At 43.8% G+C, this 20569-nt stretch overlaps 2 protein-coding genes across 8 annotated transcripts in view; both read right to left on the bottom strand.

Moving 5' to 3' along the window:
- Window positions 1-12929, bottom strand: part of igf2bp2a (insulin-like growth factor 2 mRNA binding protein 2a) — a 42680-nt gene extending 29751 nt beyond the window's left edge. For both annotated transcript variants that reach the window (XM_076161908.1, XM_076161909.1), the window contains exons 1-2: window positions 12538-12929; window positions 11256-11316 (exon numbers count right to left, since the gene is read on the bottom strand). In XM_076161908.1, coding sequence (XP_076018023.1) covers window positions 11256-11316; window positions 12538-12712 — 236 coding nt within the window. In that variant the 5' untranslated portion in view covers window positions 12713-12929. The remainder of the gene's footprint in view (window positions 1-11255; window positions 11317-12537) is intronic.
- Window positions 12930-15395: 2466 nt separating this feature from the next.
- On the bottom strand, window positions 15396-19854 carry tra2b (transformer 2 beta homolog). 6 transcript variants are annotated; one of them, XM_076161967.1, is made up of 8 exons: window positions 19702-19854; window positions 17061-17200; window positions 16780-16951; window positions 16461-16649; window positions 16250-16365; window positions 15986-16123; window positions 15775-15845; window positions 15396-15695 (listed from the first exon to the last, which is right to left on the bottom strand). In XM_076161967.1, exons 1-8 carry the CDS (start codon window positions 19732-19734, stop codon window positions 15685-15687), a joined length of 870 nt encoding a protein of 289 aa, XP_076018082.1. In that variant the 5' UTR covers window positions 19735-19854; the 3' UTR covers window positions 15396-15684. The 6 variants fall into 6 exon arrangements, with proteins under 6 accessions (XP_076018082.1, XP_076018083.1, XP_076018077.1 ...); XM_076161968.1 differs by having other exon boundaries at window positions 16789-16951; XM_076161962.1 differs by lacking the exon at window positions 19702-19854 and having other exon boundaries at window positions 17061-17418.
- Between the last annotated feature and the right edge of the window lie 715 nt (window positions 19855-20569).

Here is a 20569-nt window from a genome sequence, read left to right as displayed (position 1 = left end):
TGGAGCCCAGACCTCCGCCAAGCCTGAGCAGTGCTACAACACACGTGAGTTTGATAATTCTGAGCTGATTTTTCTGACATGTTGCTATACTTCCTTGTGTCATTGTTGAAGATAATCAGCTACAAAAACAAACACAGTCTCCCTGGAACCCTGTGGTGTCGGAGAACTGTTCAATCGAGCGATCACAACAAGAGAAGATAGTCTTTTATTTTTATTTAACGACTATTTCCAGCCTTATGAGTCTCCTCCAAGCAAACACCACAACAAATCTGCAAGCGTTTACAGGTCCCGACGGCTTTCATCACAGCTGGCAGACAACACATGACGCTGGTTCCCCCATTTAACAAATACCGTGTCTAATACCGTGTCTAAGTTAAAGGGCTATTAGGAGCCAAACCCAGAGAGCTCATTCTTTCAGACAGCAGAGCCTCTGACAGAGCCGCCGCCGCGCGTGTTAATAAACCTCATCTAGTCCAAACTATTGTTGCGTTTTCTATTTTAGGAATCTGTCTGGTGGCATTTCTGTTATTTTGTACACACACACACACACACACTTGAGGAAGCAGATCCTCACACGCACCATACGCTCGATCATTGTAGTTGTCAGCCCCTCTATCTGTTTGTGTGTGTGTGTGTGTGTGTGTGTGTGTGTGTGTGTGTGTGTGCGTGTATGTAATGGTGATTAGGGCCTAGTTGCTATTGATTTACGCCATTTCAAATTTTGCTCCAAAACACATATTAATCCAATTTCCTCCTCAGCGTTTCGCTCATTTGTCATTACATTTTACATGAATGACATCTGGGCCATCTTTCCCTTCAAGTTTTGCCACAGTGTGCTGCCCACAGTGGAGTGGGCGTGGCCTATGCTTCGAAAAACTGCTATAACTCCAGAATGAATGAGTCCAGTGTAAGCAAATTTTGTACACATTCACACTCACTGCTTATGCATAAAGTGAAAAATGGGTCGACCCGATGGCGGCGCTGTGACAACAATGCTGACAGTTCAGCCGAACTTGACAAAACTTGTGGTGCAGGTGCAACGTCTCTCTGAGTGCCTTTCTCATTTTTTTCTGTAGTGCAATCAAACAAAAGTGCTTTTAGGAAGTTTACATAGTCAAAACAAACAGGATTTCACACCTAATACACATGAGGCACTGAGTAATGGGAGATGGAGGAGAATCCACCAGGTGAGGCAATACATGTCTAATGGTTTTTCTAAGGCTTGAATCACAATATTTGAGGTCCGGGTAAGACTATTAATTGCCTTACTTGAGGAATAATCAAAGTTTTAATGTGCAAGAGTGTGAGAGTGGGTTCTCTTGTGTCTGAAGTGTGATGAGCAAGGCCACGCATGGATGAAAGGATGAAAAAATGACAGTTGGCAAAAAGGAAGAACAAACACAAGTCCTTTTGAATTAAGAGCGACTCTTAAAAAGCGGCAGCCTTGATGCATTATTGCCATTGCCCCCCCAACCCTCCCCCCTCCCCCATCACCATCAAACTCAGCTTTGAAGCTCAGTCATTCTACTGTTTGTGTCTGTAATTGATTTTGCCGCAATGTCAAGCAACCCGGAAGCGCACACCACTTAAAACAAAAAAACATCTTAGCAAACAAGCGCTGAACTCAACTGTTGCCTACCGCTTGGGGAATAGCAGGAACACAGAGGCACACACTAACACACACACACACAGGCACAGTGACACATGCATGCACAGATATCTACTGTTGTCATAGAATTCCAATAGCGGTAACCACAACTCTACTAAGAATAAACTGCCTGTCTCTGTTACACTATCTGATAGGGCGGCTCACATTCAGCTTACACATAAACGGCTTCATTCTGCAAACGCCACGCTGTGCCAGTAGAGCTGTGACACTGCGAGCCGGAGAGAGAGAGACAGAGAGAGAGGGAGAGAGAGAGAGACAGACAATGCACGCGATCGAAGTTTCACATGCGCCTCTGACACAAAACGTGCACACAGCGGGAAGGGAAGGGTGGGGCGAGGGTGTGAGGGCAAAGACAAGCTGCAGCGGAAAAGCGAGTGTGGCGACTCCCCCGCGTGCCAGGAGGCGAGGTAAAGTCACACTCACACTCACAGAGCCATTTGCATGTTGTAGAATTCACCATTAATCAAAGTGGAAATCACCTGAGCGGACAGGGAAAGTGTGCCGGCGTTCACTGTTCATTATGCATAACAGGCAAAGACCTCAATAACTTTTGACACACCCCCCCCCTACCCTCCTACACACACACACACAGAGAAATAGATACACACACACACACACACACACACACACACACGCACACACACACACGCCTGCTCTACCTGTTATTGTGTTTGTGTGTCTGAATGAAGCAGGAACAGGTAATTCACTTACATAGAAACAGCGGTGCACTGCTGGTCGAGCCACTAGCATGCAGGCAAATCGCTGATGGCAATAAGACAGAACAGATGGCAGCAGCAGTATGGAGATCTCCATGCTAAGCACACATGCCCAATCAATCAATCCACCCGTATCCTAGCAACATGCACATACATTTGACAGCATCACGATCACCAGTTGGCGTGGTGTTTGGCTTGAGCACAAAGAGCACATTTACAAACGCTAACATATCTAGCGCTCTAGCACTATGGTGAGCGAACGCTTGAAACCTCAGGAGTGAGACAGTGTGGCACACGTGTGCAGATCGCGGCAGCAGCTACTGCACCCGTGGGACACACACAGACATTTCAGCGGGACACACAGATTGAAGAATAAGACATTCAGAATTTAATTTTCCTCCAGGGAAATATGAGTCAAGGAGCAACAAGACAGCAGCTATTTACAAGCCGTATTTTTATATTCTGCTCATGGTCCCACATGTGCAGCCAGGAGTGTCGAGTGTGACATCATCAAAAAGCTCCCATAAGGTTTTCCCCTTCAACGCACACAGAGAGAGAGATACCACAGTGCTGTACCATCTCAGCAGAATCTCTCTCTCTCTTTCTCCCTCCCTCTCTCTCTCTCTCTCTCTCACTATAACTCTCTCTCCTCTCTCTCACAGACACACACAATTCCTCTCTCTCTCTCTCTCTCTCTCACACACACACTATCACTCTCTCACTATCACTCTCTCTGTCACTATCACTCTGTATCTATCCGCCCCCTCTCTTTATCTCTATCCATCCTCTCTCTTTCCTCTCTCTCTCTCTCTCTCTCTCTCTCTCTCTCTCTCTCTCTCTCTCTCTCTCTCTCTCTCTCTCTCTCTCTCTCTCTCTCTCTCTCTCTCTCTCTCTCTCTCTCTCTCTCTCTCTCTCTCTCTCTCTCTCTTCCTCCCTCTCTCACTATCACTCTCTTTTGCATACGCTCTCCCTCGTCCTCGCGTGCTGACTGACAGGGTGTTGGCATGTGCCTGGGTCACTTGGCAGGGAGGCAGATGGAGCCCTGCTACTCTCTAACACCTGCCTGGCCCACATTAGCCGACTCATCTCTCGGCTCAGAAAATCATAGTCAGGATCAAGTTCAGCTGTTTAAAACAGCAGACTTTATGACATATCGCAACCGCCAAATACTTAACACTACTTCAACTGAAACTCAAGGAAAGCCTGCAAACGCAGCCGCAGCTCAGTGCTGTGGGACATGAAAGGCACTGTCGCCGTGGAGGGTTGTTGAAGTGGTTGAGCAGTACAAGCAGTACAAATCAAGACAACTCACTCAGCACTTCACGTTTGTTCGGCTCACATCAAAAGAAACAATGTTTGAGAAAAGTGTGCCCAGTAAAATGTGACAACCTGAAGACGAAATTGGCACATTTCAACTAAATCATGAGGTACATCATCATACTGCACATGATTCATATGACCTCCAGCCTGTTCATCACTATGGCCCCATTACAGATCTCACTACCTTGACACCTTCTCTGGATAATGAGATCACATGTAACTTTCAGATTGCAGACGTGATCAGAATGCTGATCTGCCAGACCTCCTCTTGCTTTTACTCAAAATAATTTTGAGTCAGAAATTTGCAATAAATAGGAAACCCGCACCTGGAACGCAGATGGTGACAGAAAGCAGAGCTTAATTAGCGTAACAACCTGTCTACTCAGATCCAATCACAGCGCAGGTAGCATCCAGATAAAAGGCGCTTTAATGCCAGACGTAAATGCCCCAGTCCCATGATCAGATGTCATTATCCTGTTAACGTGTTAGAATAATGAGATTACATTTTACCGGCAGGCGTCAAAGGTTCCACAACCTGTGACGGGAAGGGACAGATCTAGTACTGTACGTCTTATCAGGACAGATGGGGCAGAGACATTGCAGATACATCCTGCTTACTGTAAGCCAGTATAGATCCTCCAAGACGTTATGACGATTAGTCGAGAGGTTGGATATGAACTCACGACTTCGCTCGCTGCCCACTGCTCTGACTGCAGCGAGGATGAATCCTCCAGACGTCTGCTTCCACCACATAAGGAACTTTTAAAGGATGCAACTTCTTTTCGCTCACAGTTGGGAGCGTCTATCTCACCATCTTCCAAACAACCGCACTCGGCACAAAATCAAAGACTTGAAATTGATAGACAGATGTCACAGAGCCAAACATCCAACCTCACGTTTGATTTAAATCATGGTTACTCGATGTAAGATGGAGACAATGAACATGCTGATTCCACAGGATAACATAACAGTCTAACTATACTCATAGAAACTTTTAGAGATTGCAAGATTAGTCGCATCCTTTTCAAATTCTTGTGTGAAAACAGACTACTACCCGCAGGATCTGGGGCGGGATGGGGATAAGGTAAGACACAGGGGTTGATCCTGGTGTGTGTGTGTGTGTGTGAGAGAGCAGCAGTCACAGTGCTGTGGGAGAGGGGCGAAGCTGCTTGGAGCCTCTCACACACAGAACTCAAGAGGCGAGGGGTCGAAACGCTGCCCCCTATCAGCAGTAATCATGCCTGCCCACGCACCAGCAGAAGGAAGGGAGCCGACCAGAATCAGTGGAAGGCATGCATAAACGTGCAGGGCCCATATACACAAGCGAAGGCAAATACACTCCCACACATACGTCCCTTTGACACGGAAGTCCTCTCTAGGTCTTCCTCTTCCGTCAGAGGCAGATTGAAACAGAGGAAACACAATGCCGAGACTGTACTCCAGGTTGTGTCGAAGCTGTGTGTGGACGTTACTGTGGACGACTTGTTTTGCCGGGGGATTTTCCCTGCTTTTCCGTTCCGCACATGGACGTGAAAGAGGATGGAAATGGTGGCTCGGAGTGGGCTTATGAATAAGAAAGGTCACCGAAGGGGCCGAGGCTGCGACAGAGACGGGCGGCCCACACAGACGCACACTGGAAGGGGAAAATGAGCACTTGACCATTTCAATGAATGCGCCGTTTTAAATTCAACAGGCATTTTATTGAGGCACTTTATGTATTCGCTGTCATATAAAATCAGCACTCTAACCACTGCACCACCCATAGCGCCGGTGACAAACACACAGCTGGACTGCGGATCAAGCTCTAACCTGCAGGCCGTCGCTCCACTCTCCTGGGAATGGATGGAAATTACAGGGTCGCTCCTCATACAGCAATTCATAACAAACTTAAGCCGTAATCATACCATTCTGACAATGAGTTTCCAAAGATTTAATAATAACTTGTAGAGTGTCGAATCCTGTAAACTCAGGATTCGGGAAGGCAGACAGAAGGCAGACAAACTTGAGCTGTTTTGTTTGTTTGTTTTGTTTTTCAGCTTGCGTACCGTTTTCTTCTGCAGAGGGCTTTGGGTTCACTTTCTGCAACGCATCAACCTTTAAACTCGCCTCCGATAACTAAGCAAAAACACTCAAATCTGGTTGCCGTGGCAACGCGGAGCACAATCTAACCTGGAACTGTCGGAACTGAATGCAAAGCAACCTGGATCTGAACACATACGGACGCACACACTCACACACATTAACAAGCGTTTTTCTGCCACATCACAACACATTCCAACATCCAGTATGCATGTGTATACGTGTGTATGCATGTTATATCATAATTGCACCAAATATGGCCATTCCTACACCAAAGTCCACAGGAGCAAAGGGCTGAAGATGTAATGTGAGTAATGGCGATGGATTAAGATTTGAAAGAAGAGATCAAGTGGAGCTTTAGGCCAACAGCATTCCTGACTTGGGGTTCTAAATCAGTGCTACAGCGCCTCTTCATGAACCTCAAATCCACACCTCCATCCTTACTCGCATGCCATTGGCTGCGGCGGAGCACAGCGGGCGCCAACTCACTTCACGCGCCGCCACGATTGGCTCTCCGGAACTTTGCGTCATATTCATTTCACCTGTTCGAAACCCGTCAGAGTTCTAAAGTTCCACAGTCATCGTGGGTTATACGGTGTTGATGGGGGACAAGGTTGGGGTGCGCCTGTGTGAGCCTCTGCCACCTGCTGTGCATCTCAGCTGCCCTGCCGTCCACGGATACACACGCCTGCGCGCCCACCAGAAACAGCACGGGAAACACTAAACCCCACATCCGGCATTATGTCAGCTGGGATCCGCCACAGCCTCTCTGTCTCGCCTGTGTCTTCCTCGTGCGCGTCAACATATCTACATTTGCTCAGACCACTCCCCACCCCTCTCACACACACACACACACACACACACACACACACACAGACATAAGGGAGGGGACGGGATGAAAAACAGGGGGACGTAGAAATGGAAAGACAGAAAGAGACAAAGCAGCTGTTCCACAAATGACTTCCTCTAAAAGAACATGGCGCAAACTGCACTACACATAATAATGATTTAATATTCATGAAATATTCACATGCACTGCCATTACAATTCCAGCAATTTATCAACCCTACAGGATTCTCAAATCTTAATCTTAGAATAGTGTAAGAAGCGGTGTAAACAATGGCGCTCCTTCCTTTTTAAATAGGAAAGGGGAGGAGGGGGAAAACAATGGCCGACGTAGACAAACCCACAACAAATATTCCATGTTGAGACTTAAACAAAAATGGCCTCCTTTGTGTTTCTCATCTGCAGGCGAGTAAGAGGGCGTTTAAAAGGCGACCAGCAGACATTTACTGTACAAAAAGTGACACCTGAGAACTTCTTCACAACCTGGCAACGTCTTCCTCACCACCACGCCGCAGCAACGTTCCCGGTCGCAGCGGGTGTTTTCGTCCTGCCGTAACATATTAGTCACCGTCAAGCGGGGTGCCGGTGTGACAGCTCGCAGAGGAGCTGCTCTGAGGTGTACATGCCAGCAGCGTGTGTGAAAGGAGATTCCATCTGAAAGAGCTTCAAAGAGCCATTCCACAGGTCTGAGAGACGCGCCGCGAATTTACAATTCCCTCACATCTAATCCTGTCGCTCCATCACCGTGTGCACCCTGTTGCACGAGCAAGTCTGATATCACTCAGAGAGACAAATAGGACCTGGCTTTAGTGAAAACGTTAAAAAAGGGGATTCTGAAATGCTTCTACGGTGCAGAAGAAGAGACTAATACAAACCTAGGTGATTGGTGATAACTATTACTCCATAGAATCCTGCTGATTTAAGTCTGATTTACGTCTCTGTATGACGGATCTAATGTTCTAGAAATATCAGATTCACCCCAACAACCACCGTTGTGAGCCTAAAGCCTGAAGCGAGACATTATTTAAACAGACAACGGCGGATGTCTTTAGGACAGGAAACGAATATGCTTAAAGGACACCTCGGGCGTGTAGAGCCCTTCAGTCCACACAGCACACAGGGTGAGGTGCTTTGCATGCAGACAGGTGAAGGGGGGAAACACTGAGAGTCGGGAGGAGGAAGAGGAGGGTGCAGCGGATGTGGCTTAGAGAGGAGCAGTGCACATTCTGCCATGGGTCCAGACAAAACCGGTGCCTGATTTGGAGAGCTCCCCTGTACCCAGGATCAACTGGGGAGTATTAATGGATTCAGAGTGGATCAACTGATGGCTATCGTATTGCGCTGTTATGACTCAGTGTGCACTGACAAACCTAACACACATCTGCACGAGCACTGTGGTGCAATGCAGGTGTTTACACCCAGGTTGTGTCGTTTCCTTTTTGGGATGAAATAGTGGTATTAATCGTTTTAGCTCTAATTCAACATATATCTCCTTTCATCAATGGCTGACCTCTAAACTTGCCTTTAAAGTGATGCAACCTGCTGACGTGTAAAACAACAGTTAGTCATTATGTTTCCTTAAATCTTGCGTGTTACACTTGTTGACATTGGTGTGAAGCTGTTTGACGTAAAGGTCTAGGGAAGTAATCTAAACCAGACAATCTGGTTTTGTCTCGTACTGTAACAAAGTAAATAAACTATAAAATACAGGAGCCCACCTTTGTTTGTCCCACAATAACAATGTCTTAAATGTGTGTCACTGGTGTGTGTGTGTGTGTGTGTGTGAACTCTCATTACACTTTATCACCACCACACCTTCACCTGTTCCTCTGTAAGTCACCACTGCATAGAATTAATGAAGCGACGACATCTATAAACATCAAAGACCAACAAATGTCCTTAGAGGCTGAAGAAATGAAAGATTTAATCAAATAAATGTGTCATAGGAGATCTAACAGTAAACTGAAAATAAAAAATCATTTACACAGTTTTTGATTTGCGACAGCAGCATAAATCACAGCTCAACATGACTGAGATGATAGAAAAATGCATCAAGAATGTTTATGCTTGAATGAGAAACTTTAATTTCACTGCTATAGTCGGTTTCATTCTTCTGTGAAAATTGAGTTTATTTAAATTTGGATTTAATAATAACCAATCTACGCAGATGTTTCACTAATGGGTTGGTGTATTTTTCTGTAGCCTTTAATGTTTTGTCTAGTATTGATTATTTCAAAAATGCCAAATGATCAAAACAGTTTTGAAATGAGTTTTAGAACTAAGAAACAAGCCGATGTGATTACAACGTTTCCATTCCACGTTTCCCAAAGACAAACATTAAAGGTTCACAGACTGACGTGAAAATATTCAAATCTGTTTCAAATAACAGATTCTAGCCGAGTTTAATCTGTAAAAGCTAACAGATACTATTATAATAGCGCAGTTGTCTTTAAGTGATGAAATTAATCCATTTTAGTGTGAATAATTACAATAATAGGATACAATCTTAGTGAAAGATAATGGATAATGTGCAGCTAATTATTCTGCATATTACAAGACACATTTACTCATTTTAAAATTAAATACAGTCAAACATGATGCATTTGAAGCTGTTTAGAATTTCTGATTGTAAAATGTATGTAATTGAAATAAGATTACACTAAATAATCACAAATAGCAATTTATATATTAGTGATATCAGATATTCAAAGGACTTATTAATTAACAACATAAAGTCCTTAGCGAATGATATAGATTTTAACAGTAACATATGTAATCTCTAATTTTTAAAGCTAAAATTAGAGACTTTAAATAGATCATCCAACAATGCACAGTAGGACAGCGGATACACACACAGCAAAATGACACTGGAACGCAACAGTATGACAACAAACACAAATAAACAAGACAATCAACGCAGCAGGCCTGCAGACTGATCGCCAACACACTGAATCCTCGCAATAAAGACGCATATTTCACATCAAAGCCACCAAAAAGCATCTGTATTAATATTACTAACATGTGAGTTCATATTTTGATGAAATATTAGGAACGCAAAATGTTTTACTATTATAAGCTTTAGTTGACTTAAATATAGAAAAAGAGCAGAATACTGAACAAAAACTGCCTTCTAAAAATTAAATCAATTATATCCTAAACTGGGGGGACAAAATCAAAGCTTTGAAGCACTGTAATGACTTCTAATGAGCATAAGTGAGGTATTCCCAAAACAACACAGGAGCACTCAGGACTCATTCCACAAACACGTGATCACAGAATACTTCAACAAATACTGTTTTCTGGGGGGTAACAGTCCTTCATACTGCCCCTCCATGTACACACAGGCCCCTGACGTCTCTGCACCGTGATTCTACCCCGTGTTTGACTACCTGTAAGCGCCATAAGCACTCACACACACACAAGCAGAGGGGCCTTTCCTCCCCCCGTGACGTGAGGGCTCCAGCAGCCTATAACGTGCTGATCGGACACATGCAGGCACATGTATGGACGCGGGGCTTCATGTGATTCTCCCTCCCCTATAGCCGTGTGTGTGTGTATGTGTGTGTGGTGCAGGCAGGGCCACCGTGGCAGCCATTCTGCGCCTCTTCCAAGCACGATCGCGGCCTAACATGCAGGGGAGTGGCGCAGCCTGACTCCATGTTGCGCCTGGAAGGAAGCTCCGTGTTTTAAAACCCGCAAATCACAACTAAAACACATTCGCGACAAACCAACTACGTAGGATATCGATTATTTCACATTGGCTTGTGTTTATATCGGTGATCAAAGCGATCAAAAGCTGGAATGGAGGCGGTCCTGGTCACGTGTTCCTCCAATACAGCTTGAATATTTACCTTCTTTTTTGTTGTTATCACGCAATCGCCTCTGTCGCCACACCCGAGTACAATGTAAGGAAACCAGGCGGGTCTGTATGTGTGTATGTGTGTGTGCTGAACGGGTTTAGGCTCCATAATCCATCACACACACACATACGCGCGCACGCTCAGATCATCGGAAAAAACTAATTAGGGCTCGTTATTAATTCAGGGACACGTCATTATTGGAAACGTGCTGCCTGAAAAAGGGGTGCTGTGGTTGAGGACTTTCTGTTTGGATCCTTCACTACCTAACATGTCTCTCTCTTCACACATACACACACACATGCATACATACAGTACATACACGCCATCTCACTCACGCAAAGGCTTGATTAGTATGCAACTCATCGTGTATTGCAGTGTTATAGTCAATAATGGACTCAAACTTTCTCTCCACATTGGAAAGAAATCGCCTTGGGGGCTAAAAACAACAAAAACGCAGCCTATAGTGTAAAGTTGTCATAAGAGCCTATAAGAGGCTCGGTCATGCGCTTTGTAAGAGGATTTACAGCGTGTGTGTGCGTTTATTAACGTGAATAAATGCGGAAATGATTGATGTGTGTGTGTAAGAACAACACTAAATCCACCATATATCACATTTTTTTACAACACAGGTTACAATGACACACTGGAGCCCAAGAATGACACAAATCTTTCTGTATGTCCCACAGGTCACAGCCCGTGCGTGTGTGTACGAGTGTGTATACGTGTATGTGTGTGTTATGCGTGTATACATCATTCCAGTCCTACCTTAGCTTTTTGGGAACAGAGTAGTCTACCTCTATGACTTTCCCGTGCAATTCCGCTTTACCTGTGAAAAGGGACGAGAATTGGAATAATGTAACAAGAGCTGGTGTGTATAATGAAACAATGCAGGCTGACATGACCGGCAGGCCTGCAGCAACACGGGATCAGGAGTAAGTAGGTGCCTCCCCATTCAATAAGCAAGCGTGTCCCTCCAATACACACGGGTCCGTAAACGCGTCCCGAGGAGTGTTCGAACCCGGCCGAGATCGGGGTTCGATCTTCACTTTAGGACTTTTTTCTGGGTTACAAATGAGGTAGAAACGGCGCCAAAAAAAATGCAGCATGATAAGTTTCTATAGTATTTGGGGGGAGAGACGGGCAGCCATGCTTTCCACTCCCACAAACCCTCACACATTCGCACTGAGGGGTGTTTGTGTCCTTCTGCGTTAAGAAGAATGCGAGATCAAAGGGGAGAGGAGAACGGTTGTAATCTGTAACGTGTAGCTGAGGGGATTTCGAACCTTCATACCCGCTGTTGTGCGTGTTTTTTTTAAAGCGGAAAGTAGCGTAACGCGAGCCGAGCGTCGCTACTATGATGTTGTATGAGTGGCCTGGCGCAGCACGGAATTAGCGTCTCACCTCGTCCCCCCTCAGCTACCTGTTTATGAGCTCTTTCCTCCGGACCCCCGTCACCCACCTCCACGACACCTCGTAAAAACATAGCCAGACATCACAGGAACCGGGATCCGACGCGTTTGGGCCGCTCCCTTCGCTCTGCGCTCTTCAATAAAATCAAGATAAAAAATAAGTGAAAAATAATTATGCCTACCCGAACCATCAGACCATCCCATACATTCCAGCGGGTGATTGCAAAGTAGCGCCCCGCACCATCGGAATCCCCGAAATATAGCTTATTACGCGCTTTAATTGCGTTAAGTCGGGTGTTGTTTTCTTCGGGCGAACTGGCACTAAAGCCCCGAGTGTGTCCTGTGATCGATCATTGAGCCGATTTGTGTTGGATCGTGCATGACTGAGGCGCTCATCTCAACTCTGATGGCACCGCTGATGTGATCGCAAAGCCCCAACAAACACGCTGTCCCGAGTAACAAACACAAGCTCGGGCAAATCATTCAAGATTGCACATTTATGGGATTCGAGCTATTGTTTTGTTTTTTTGTAGAAACCTGTCCACAGCTAAATCTGACTCGTCGTGGATTTTTTTTTTGTTCCCTGTCACAACAGCATCTCACCATCCGTGTATAGCGATCAAAACCCCCTCACTTACCAGAAAGAATCTCAATAGCCTTTCTGGCCCAGTTCTGGTCGGGCAAGTCCACGAAAGCATAGCCGGGTTTCAGTAGGACCTGGTCGGCCACTGGCAGCTTCCTCTCCCCGAAGAGCTGCTTCAAGTCCTCGACAGTGACCGAAGGACTTAGATTCCCGACATATAGTTTGTTCATGATCTGGAAGAGGGGAAAATCTCGATGTGGTGTCAGATGTGGAGAGGAGATACTCAAAGAGAAGTAGAAAAATAAAAATTAAATTAAAAATAAAATAGAAAAAATCTGCTGGAGAAACCACAGCAATTTATACCCCCCAGGAAAACACACGGCTAGGCGACCCCCCAGCACCAACTCTGCCCCTGGTCAAACTCTTTTAACAGGGATTGAAAAAAAAAAAAAAAAAGTGTCGTTACGACGCTCCAACAAGCGCCGCCTCTAAATACAATCTGCCTTAAAATATCAGAAAAAAAATGTTTGGAGGTGCATGTGGGCCGGATCACTGCTGTCTCTCTCTCTCTCTCTCTCTCTCTATGTGTGTGTACAGATGCATTATGGTATGGGTGAGCCGTGCTAAGGGCTGGGCCACAGCGGGCACATGGGCTACTTTACAACAGGAGGATCAGAGCCGAGGCTTTGGCTTGTAGGATGGAGGATTGACATGTGGAAGAGGAATTAAGTCTTCGTCAATGAATTTGTCTTGAGTGTACAGCGTGCTAGAGCCCCAGTTTGGATTACTTTTTATTTTTATGACAATGTCAATATGAGCAGACAGAGGCTACAAACCCTGCGTCCTACTTTCACTAAGTTACCGTCTTATAAAAACACACAATGGAAAAGGTTTGTAATCTTTGTAGCATTCAGTCAGAATTACACACAGAAGAGTGTAAATGGGTGGCAAATAGAAAGTGAAACAGTCTTTTCTTTGCACTTCTGAATTACTATATTGTTTATATATTTTGCTGTTAAGTCTTAAAGTGTAATAATAAATGATGCTTTCCTTTTTACATCATATAGATTATATCAATTGATGAGGAGGGGTTCCTGGAGAAGGGGGAGGGGGAGGAGGATGGGCCTCAGTCTATGCTACATCCTTGTGTATGTAGGTGTGTGTGTGCTCTCTTCAAGTCACATGGCAGTGAAACAATACCGAGTGTTCTGCTGTGAGGACTCCCGGTGGAGCAGCGGCAGCACGGCGAGAGGACAGGCTTCATGGAGAGGGGACAGGCTTCATGGTGAGGGGACAGGCTGCAGTGCTGCTTCATGGATGTGTAGCTCTGTGGCAGTCAGGAGGGGGGGAGGAGCCTCGCAGTCCTTCAGTTGGAGTCTCTGCTCTGCTGCTGCTGCTGCTGGTTGCGAGACTTGAGCCTGTTCCTTGGAGCATTACTGCCACCCTACTGCTGTACGCAGTGCCAGCAGCAGAGGCGACTTGCAGCCTGTTGTTTACATCCAAGTGTGAGCAGAGGAGGAACGTCCAAGGTGTTGCTTATTTACAAAGCAGCTCTTTAACAGTGCTGCTGACAGATCGGGTTCATTCACACCTGAGTTCTGCTACTCCTTTGCAGTTACAAGTAGTAGACTTACATTATGATACAGCAAAGAATTTGTTCACACTGCCCTATATAAAATCTGCCTAGTTAAATCAGTGTCCTGTTCATAAAATAATCACCTACAATTCTACCCTGTAAAGGTCAGCGTCAGCATTCTCACAATTTGCAATATTTCAATTATTACAATTTTAAATATTCAATTCTTTTAATAACTTAAGTTTTTTTTAAGTCTTTAGGCCCCGTGTAAAGCACTTGTTTACTGTAAATGTAACAAATGAAACAATTCAAAGATAAGGTGAATTTGAAGGCCTGTCCAACTGTATGAAGAAATATGGTTCATAAACAACGCCATAGAATTCTTTTATAATGTACAATAAACCAAAGTGTGAAGTAGCAAAGTGCATTCACCTGCAGACTGTCTGTGTTGATTAGGAGACTTCCACTGCCTGCTTTCAAAAGGGAAATATTCTCAAGCAAAAATGTGCAACTTCATAAACTACTTCATTAAAGCTCCCATAGTACGAAGAAATTCAACAACATACATAAAAACGTTAGTGTAGTAATTAACTATTAAATGGACTGAATGTGATACAGCCAATACTTTAACATGATGCTATCTCACTGTTATTCAACATTTATTCTAATGCATTAATAAAGGATTAAACTGGTCCAAAGCAAAACATGGAACCCCAGTAGCCTTATCAGTCAGTGTTTTTTACAGACCCCAGGACCAGTTGGGAGTTTAGTGGTGACCAGTAGGGGTCGATGTTGTCCTTTAATCTGCACTTTGCTACACTACATGGCGACATACAGCTTAGAAAAGTGTCATGGATAAACTAAACTGATTTAACCATGCTAACTCATTAAGTAGACACCAATTCAAAGATGTTTCCTTTTTAGTTGAATGCCTAATCAACTGATTCAAATATGTTGACACGTAAGCTACAAAATATCATTATACTGTATAATAAACTGATATAGTAAACTAGTAATATCCTGCTTAGCATTACTTTCTCTATAAAGACACCTTGGGTTGTCACAGACACACTCATGCAGTTACCCCGGCAATAAATGTCCAAATCAGCATCCATCGTTTTCATCCAGTTTAGCATCTCAGGCTTTGTCCTCCCATCATTCCGTGCATGAAAAGGACAAATACAGAAGACAAGTCGTGCAAATAGATTTTATATTTTAAACACAGGAAATCACTATTTCAGCAAATGCCACCGAGGTAAGTAATGTTGTCCGAATTTGGAAAGCCTCGCCAAAACCAACAGCCTAACAATGTAGAAGAATATAAAGATGGAGATAAGTCGAAGAGAAAAAAAGCTTCTTCCTTTAATTTCATACGAGATGAAGGTTACACTCAATAGTTGGATAAAAAAAAATTCCATGTACGGCACAGTTTGCCTATACACTTCAAATTAAAACAGGGTTGGCTCAAGTCGTGTCAGCAGACACGGCTATATAGCTCGACCCCGATACACACAACACATACCGTCGTGTACACTAGCTAACAAACGTTTGATCGACACCTTAAGAAAATCCTTTTCCCAAAGTTCCTCTCTGCTTGGGAGGTGGCTGTGACTGTCACAACGGTGTTCAATAACGACCTGAGAAACAAGACAGTATGTCAAACAACAGTGCAGCCTGCTGAAACGGTTCCATCAATTCAAATGAAAGAGGACTTACGGGGAGAATAGGAGCGCGATCTGGAGCGAGACCTGTAAGCTCCTCTGTAGTAGGGTGAAGGAGATCGCCTTCTAGAGCAAAACCAGATAAAGCATTACATTTTTCCTTTTTTTTTGGAAAAAGCTCAAGGCTACAGGACAAAACTAACAACTGAAACCAAAGGTCTTCCATATTCCAATTATACACACTTCCTGTCTAGAATGAAAGTCACCTGTATGATCTGTAGCAGTCCCTGTCGTCATAGCGGTCGTAGCCTCCTCTGTCATAGCCTCGATCATAACCGCGGTCATAGTCGCGTGAATGGCGGCGCGGGCCACTGGGACCACCTCCTCCTCCGCCGCCACCACCACTGCACAGGAAGACAACACAGAGGTTGGACTTTTGTCACAAGCATATACAACAAACAGCAGAAGCACATCAGCGCATTACTATAACAGATAAACAAGTTACACCAGTGCATTCTTGGACAACGTACTATGTGGGCCGGCCCATGTAAATTCCTGGTGTTGGGGTGTGAGCTCTTTTAGTGAGGGAGAAGTCCACTCTGATTCTACGACCCTCCAGCTCCATGCCATTGGCTCGATCCTTCGCCTGAGTGTGAAAAAACACCCCAAATCATTTCTGGAGAACCAGCACAAACGCTCCCCAAGTATCCCTGATCTGCGTCCAACCCGTATCCCTCATACCTCTTTGGCGTCCCCTGTGTTCTCAAAGTAAACGAAAGCGAAACCCCTGGAGCGTCTTGACTGTTGGTCATAGACGATAGACACGTCAGCCAGGGGTCCGTATTTCGTGAACACATCTCTCAGGTCTCTCTCTGTGGTGTACAAGCTCAGGCCGAACACTCCTAGACAACAGTTTGGATCAGGATTTGCCTGTGAATACAAAAAATTAAAATAAAAAAAAAATGTTAACCAAAAATAAAAACCTTCATACACTGTGAATGAGTATTAAACTGTTAAGGCTATGCACATATTGAGTTTCACCCAATATCCAAGCTGTCACCCTTCTTACCCGGTTTCCAATGTGCCTGCGGCGGTTGGACATGGGCGAGCGGCTGTGGCTCTGCCTCCTACGCTCTCCGCTATAGGACCTGCTGTGAGAACGGCGGCGATAGGACCTAGAGCGGGAGCCGGACCGACTGTAGTGTCGGCGTGACCCACGGTGAGAGTGGGACCTGTATAAGAGACGAAAGCACATATTCATATTGGTTCCATGGTCAATAGTCGAGCCTGGAAATCAAATGGTATCTACGTCTCTATTCCAAACAACAAATTGTCACATACCCAGATTTAGACCTGGAACGGGACCTGGATTTGGAGCGGGATTGGCGGGAACCCTCTTTGGAGCCGGCGGGTGAGTGGGCCGGTGAGCGGCTCGTTACCTTCCCCCCACCCCGGGAGCTCCTGGACGCAGAGCGAGACGCCTGGAAGGACCACACACACACCCACACAACTCTTATGAGCGTCATCACATGACACACTGCCTTGAAATATAATTCTGGCTTTTGCAATGTAGATCAATTTTGCTTTGTGTAGCCTTGAGTAGTAGACAGTAAGGCTTAAAAAAATGTGCAAATGTATGAAAAAGTGTGTGTCATGTTAAATGTATGTTGTATTCAAGAAACATGCACGCATTAGACAAACAGACCAGAAGTTTACTTAGCGCAGTGACCTTATCCAGATAACTTGCTTAACTTCATTACTTCACATTATTCTTCTTTCTTCAAATGTCCTACTTCTTCTTACTTCCCCCATCTCACACTGACACACTTCTTCCCTCCTCATGTTTTAGCATGCATTGACAAATTCAGCGTCACATCTGCGCTTCTTATTATTCAATATAAAGTGGTTCTTCCGCATTTTTCTTCGTCCAACCTTTACCTTTATGAAAAAGAAAGGATGAAGAATATATGACTACAATTATATCTGCACCCTCATTAGACTTTTCATGATCTTATTGACAAGCATCGGAATGTTTAAGAGCACATTATGCAAAAATATATAAGGTTATGTAATACATGTAGATTTCAGTGGTTTTACATAGACCACCATGCCAACGTGTGTACATAGCAAAGTTCATTTAAAAATTCCTGTACAGAAACAAAATTTTAAAAGGTTACTTTACACCATAAAATGGTCAACAATAAAGGAATGTATGTTTAGTTCATTATTTTGCCTTTTTTAGGTACACAACATCTGGCAAGTGTCTGCTAAAGCTTTACAATCTTTGCAAAACCAAGGAATCTAATTAAAAATCAAATTCACAAGTCCCACAAAAAGTATATTAATATGATATAATATTTCAAACACAACACACTTTGTTGACACTAATGTCGCATTAACCAACTCAAGATGTCACCAGGTCATTTGTACATACTTGCATATTGGGAGCCAATCTTCAACAAGATGTAGATAGTAAGTGAAGTCAGATTGATGAATAGTTTGAAATAGTTTGAGCTATCATAATGACGCAGATGTCCCTAGGATGACAATGATTCTTTCGGAAATAAAACAAGCCGCCACGTGTTGTCGAGTCAAATTATCAAATGTATGCCCTAAACCTGTTTCTGTACTTTAAATGCCAGGTGGCTTTAAACTGGTTTTGATGCATTGCTGGGTTTCTTTCAAATCAGCCTGAGCATGCAACTATTGTATAATGAGGCAGATAATGTTTTGGAATAATGACAATTCTTGTCTATTGTGGTATTAGTTCATCTAGTTATCGAACATTTTGTCTATATGTGCCGCATGTGCTGATATGTGCCTTGAAGTACAAAGACGAAGACAAAATAGTTGCCAAAGTTCAAATCTGCTGAAAACAAATCTGTCACACCTCAGAACTGGAGTGAGCAGCACCTGCCAGTGAGCATCAGAACAGGAATAGCCAACTCAGTAGCACATGCTGGCCACTCTGGCCATTTGGAAGTTTTAAATCACCATAAAAAGGCTCATCTTGCAAGTAAAACCCAAATGGTTGAGGTGAAAACTTGAGTGCTCATTCATGTCAAGCATGAGGAAATTGCAAATGCTAAACATCAACATCGTGGTGGCTGTGTGACAACATGCTGCACCCACACTAAGAGAATCTAGCACTACGTATTTAATTAACATAATAGTCAACACATTTAGAACTAACCGAATACATCACATAAAGACGGACAGACTTTCTCTTATTAAAAATAAACAATCAAATTTGCTGAATTGCTCTTGAATCACATAATAAATGCATTCATAATTATCTTGGATGGATTAATCAATATTTTAAATAATCGAATAACTCAAGTATAGTTAGTGCGAGCAGAGGTCAACTACATGCATTCCGCGTTGACTAAACGGAATTTAAGAACAAAAGGTTAAAATAAATAAAAAAAATCATATTTCAAATTATAATTTGCAAATGGCGTTGTGACGCGATTTTCACTCATATAAATCGATTAATTTCGCAACTACAACGATTAATCCTAGCTGGCGGAAGTAGCTAGCTAACTCTTTCTGCGGGTTTAATCGAGCCTTTTTAACGCAACTAGCTAATTTCTGAACTTACTGACTTAAATAGTTGACAATTGAGCAAAAGCTGTCATATAAAACAATTAACACGCAGTTGCCCTTTGGTTCAAATTTAACACTCTTTTTGTATTTGTTTATGCTGTATGAACCATGTAGCACCGGGCCTCGCGCACCTACAAGCTAGCTGGCACATATTAGCACAACATAGGTTACTACAAAACAAAGGTGGGCTATTTTAACTACAATTAACATTTTGTTCTCATTTCATTTCGAGGAAACCATCCCGCGCTTAAGCTTAGTAATCGGCTAAAAACTAGCTAACTAGCCTTAGCTTAAAGAAGTGTTAGCGGATTAGTTGCATTCAACCGAGAACAAACTTCTGGATCAAACAAAGAGACTTCATAGAATCCATACGTACCCGCTCAGCATAACCCTTCTCGTTATCACTCATGTTTACTGATACAAGCAGTAAGTAGTAAGTAATTTACAAAAGGAGATGTTGCTAACCGGACACGGCCTGTGCGTGCGAGAGAGAGCGTGTGTGTTTGTGTGTGAGGCAGCTAAGCTCCTCCCATCACACTCTACGCGCATGTCTGTGTAGAAACGCTCGCTCGCTCTCGCTCTCTCTCTCTCTCTCTCTCTCTCTCTCTCTCTCTCTCTCTCTCTCTCTCTCTCTCTCTCTCTCTCTCTCTCTCTCTCTCTCTCTCTCTCTCTCTCTCTCTCTCTCTCTCTCTCTCTCTCTCTCTCTCTCTCTATAATAGACATAGCAGTATAAACGCTATTGTCAATATATTGTATGGTATATACAGCTAAGATTCATAATGACTGCAGCACGTTCACTCACTGTACAGTTGTGAGTACATAAGATTAATATACATGATAAATTATATATCACAATGTTGGACATTTCATTTTCCGTAATCGTCCTTGTCCTCTCTCTCTCTATCTTATATTATGTTATTATGTTATATATATATAAGCATATATACAGTATATATATGTATGTATATGATGGGCGTAAATAAGTTTACAATATATTTCAGCATATGTGAGATTTGCAGCCACCATAAGCAATAGAGGCTAATTTGTGTTTAATCTAGTTTATCTAGAATTCTGTACTTTCTATGACTACTACTTAGAGCAGTGGTTCCACTTTTCCTTTCGTGCCCCCCTTATATGGATCAGAAGTTATTCGCGCCCCCCCCCCCCCATATGTCTAACCCATCCCCAATCATCTTTTTCAGTGAGACGGAGAAAGATGTGATAAACAGTATGTTTGTTCATTT

Source organism: Genypterus blacodes, unplaced genomic scaffold (genome assembly GCF_046128005.1).
Source record: "Genypterus blacodes isolate CSIRO-AG114 ecotype Tasmania unplaced genomic scaffold, CSIRO-AGI_Gbla_v1 ptg000118l_1, whole genome shotgun sequence".
NCBI classification, from domain to species: domain Eukaryota; kingdom Metazoa; phylum Chordata; class Actinopteri; order Ophidiiformes; family Ophidiidae; genus Genypterus; species Genypterus blacodes.
Note: the sequence above shows the minus strand (reverse complement) of the source record. Positions and strands in the feature narration are given on the sequence as shown.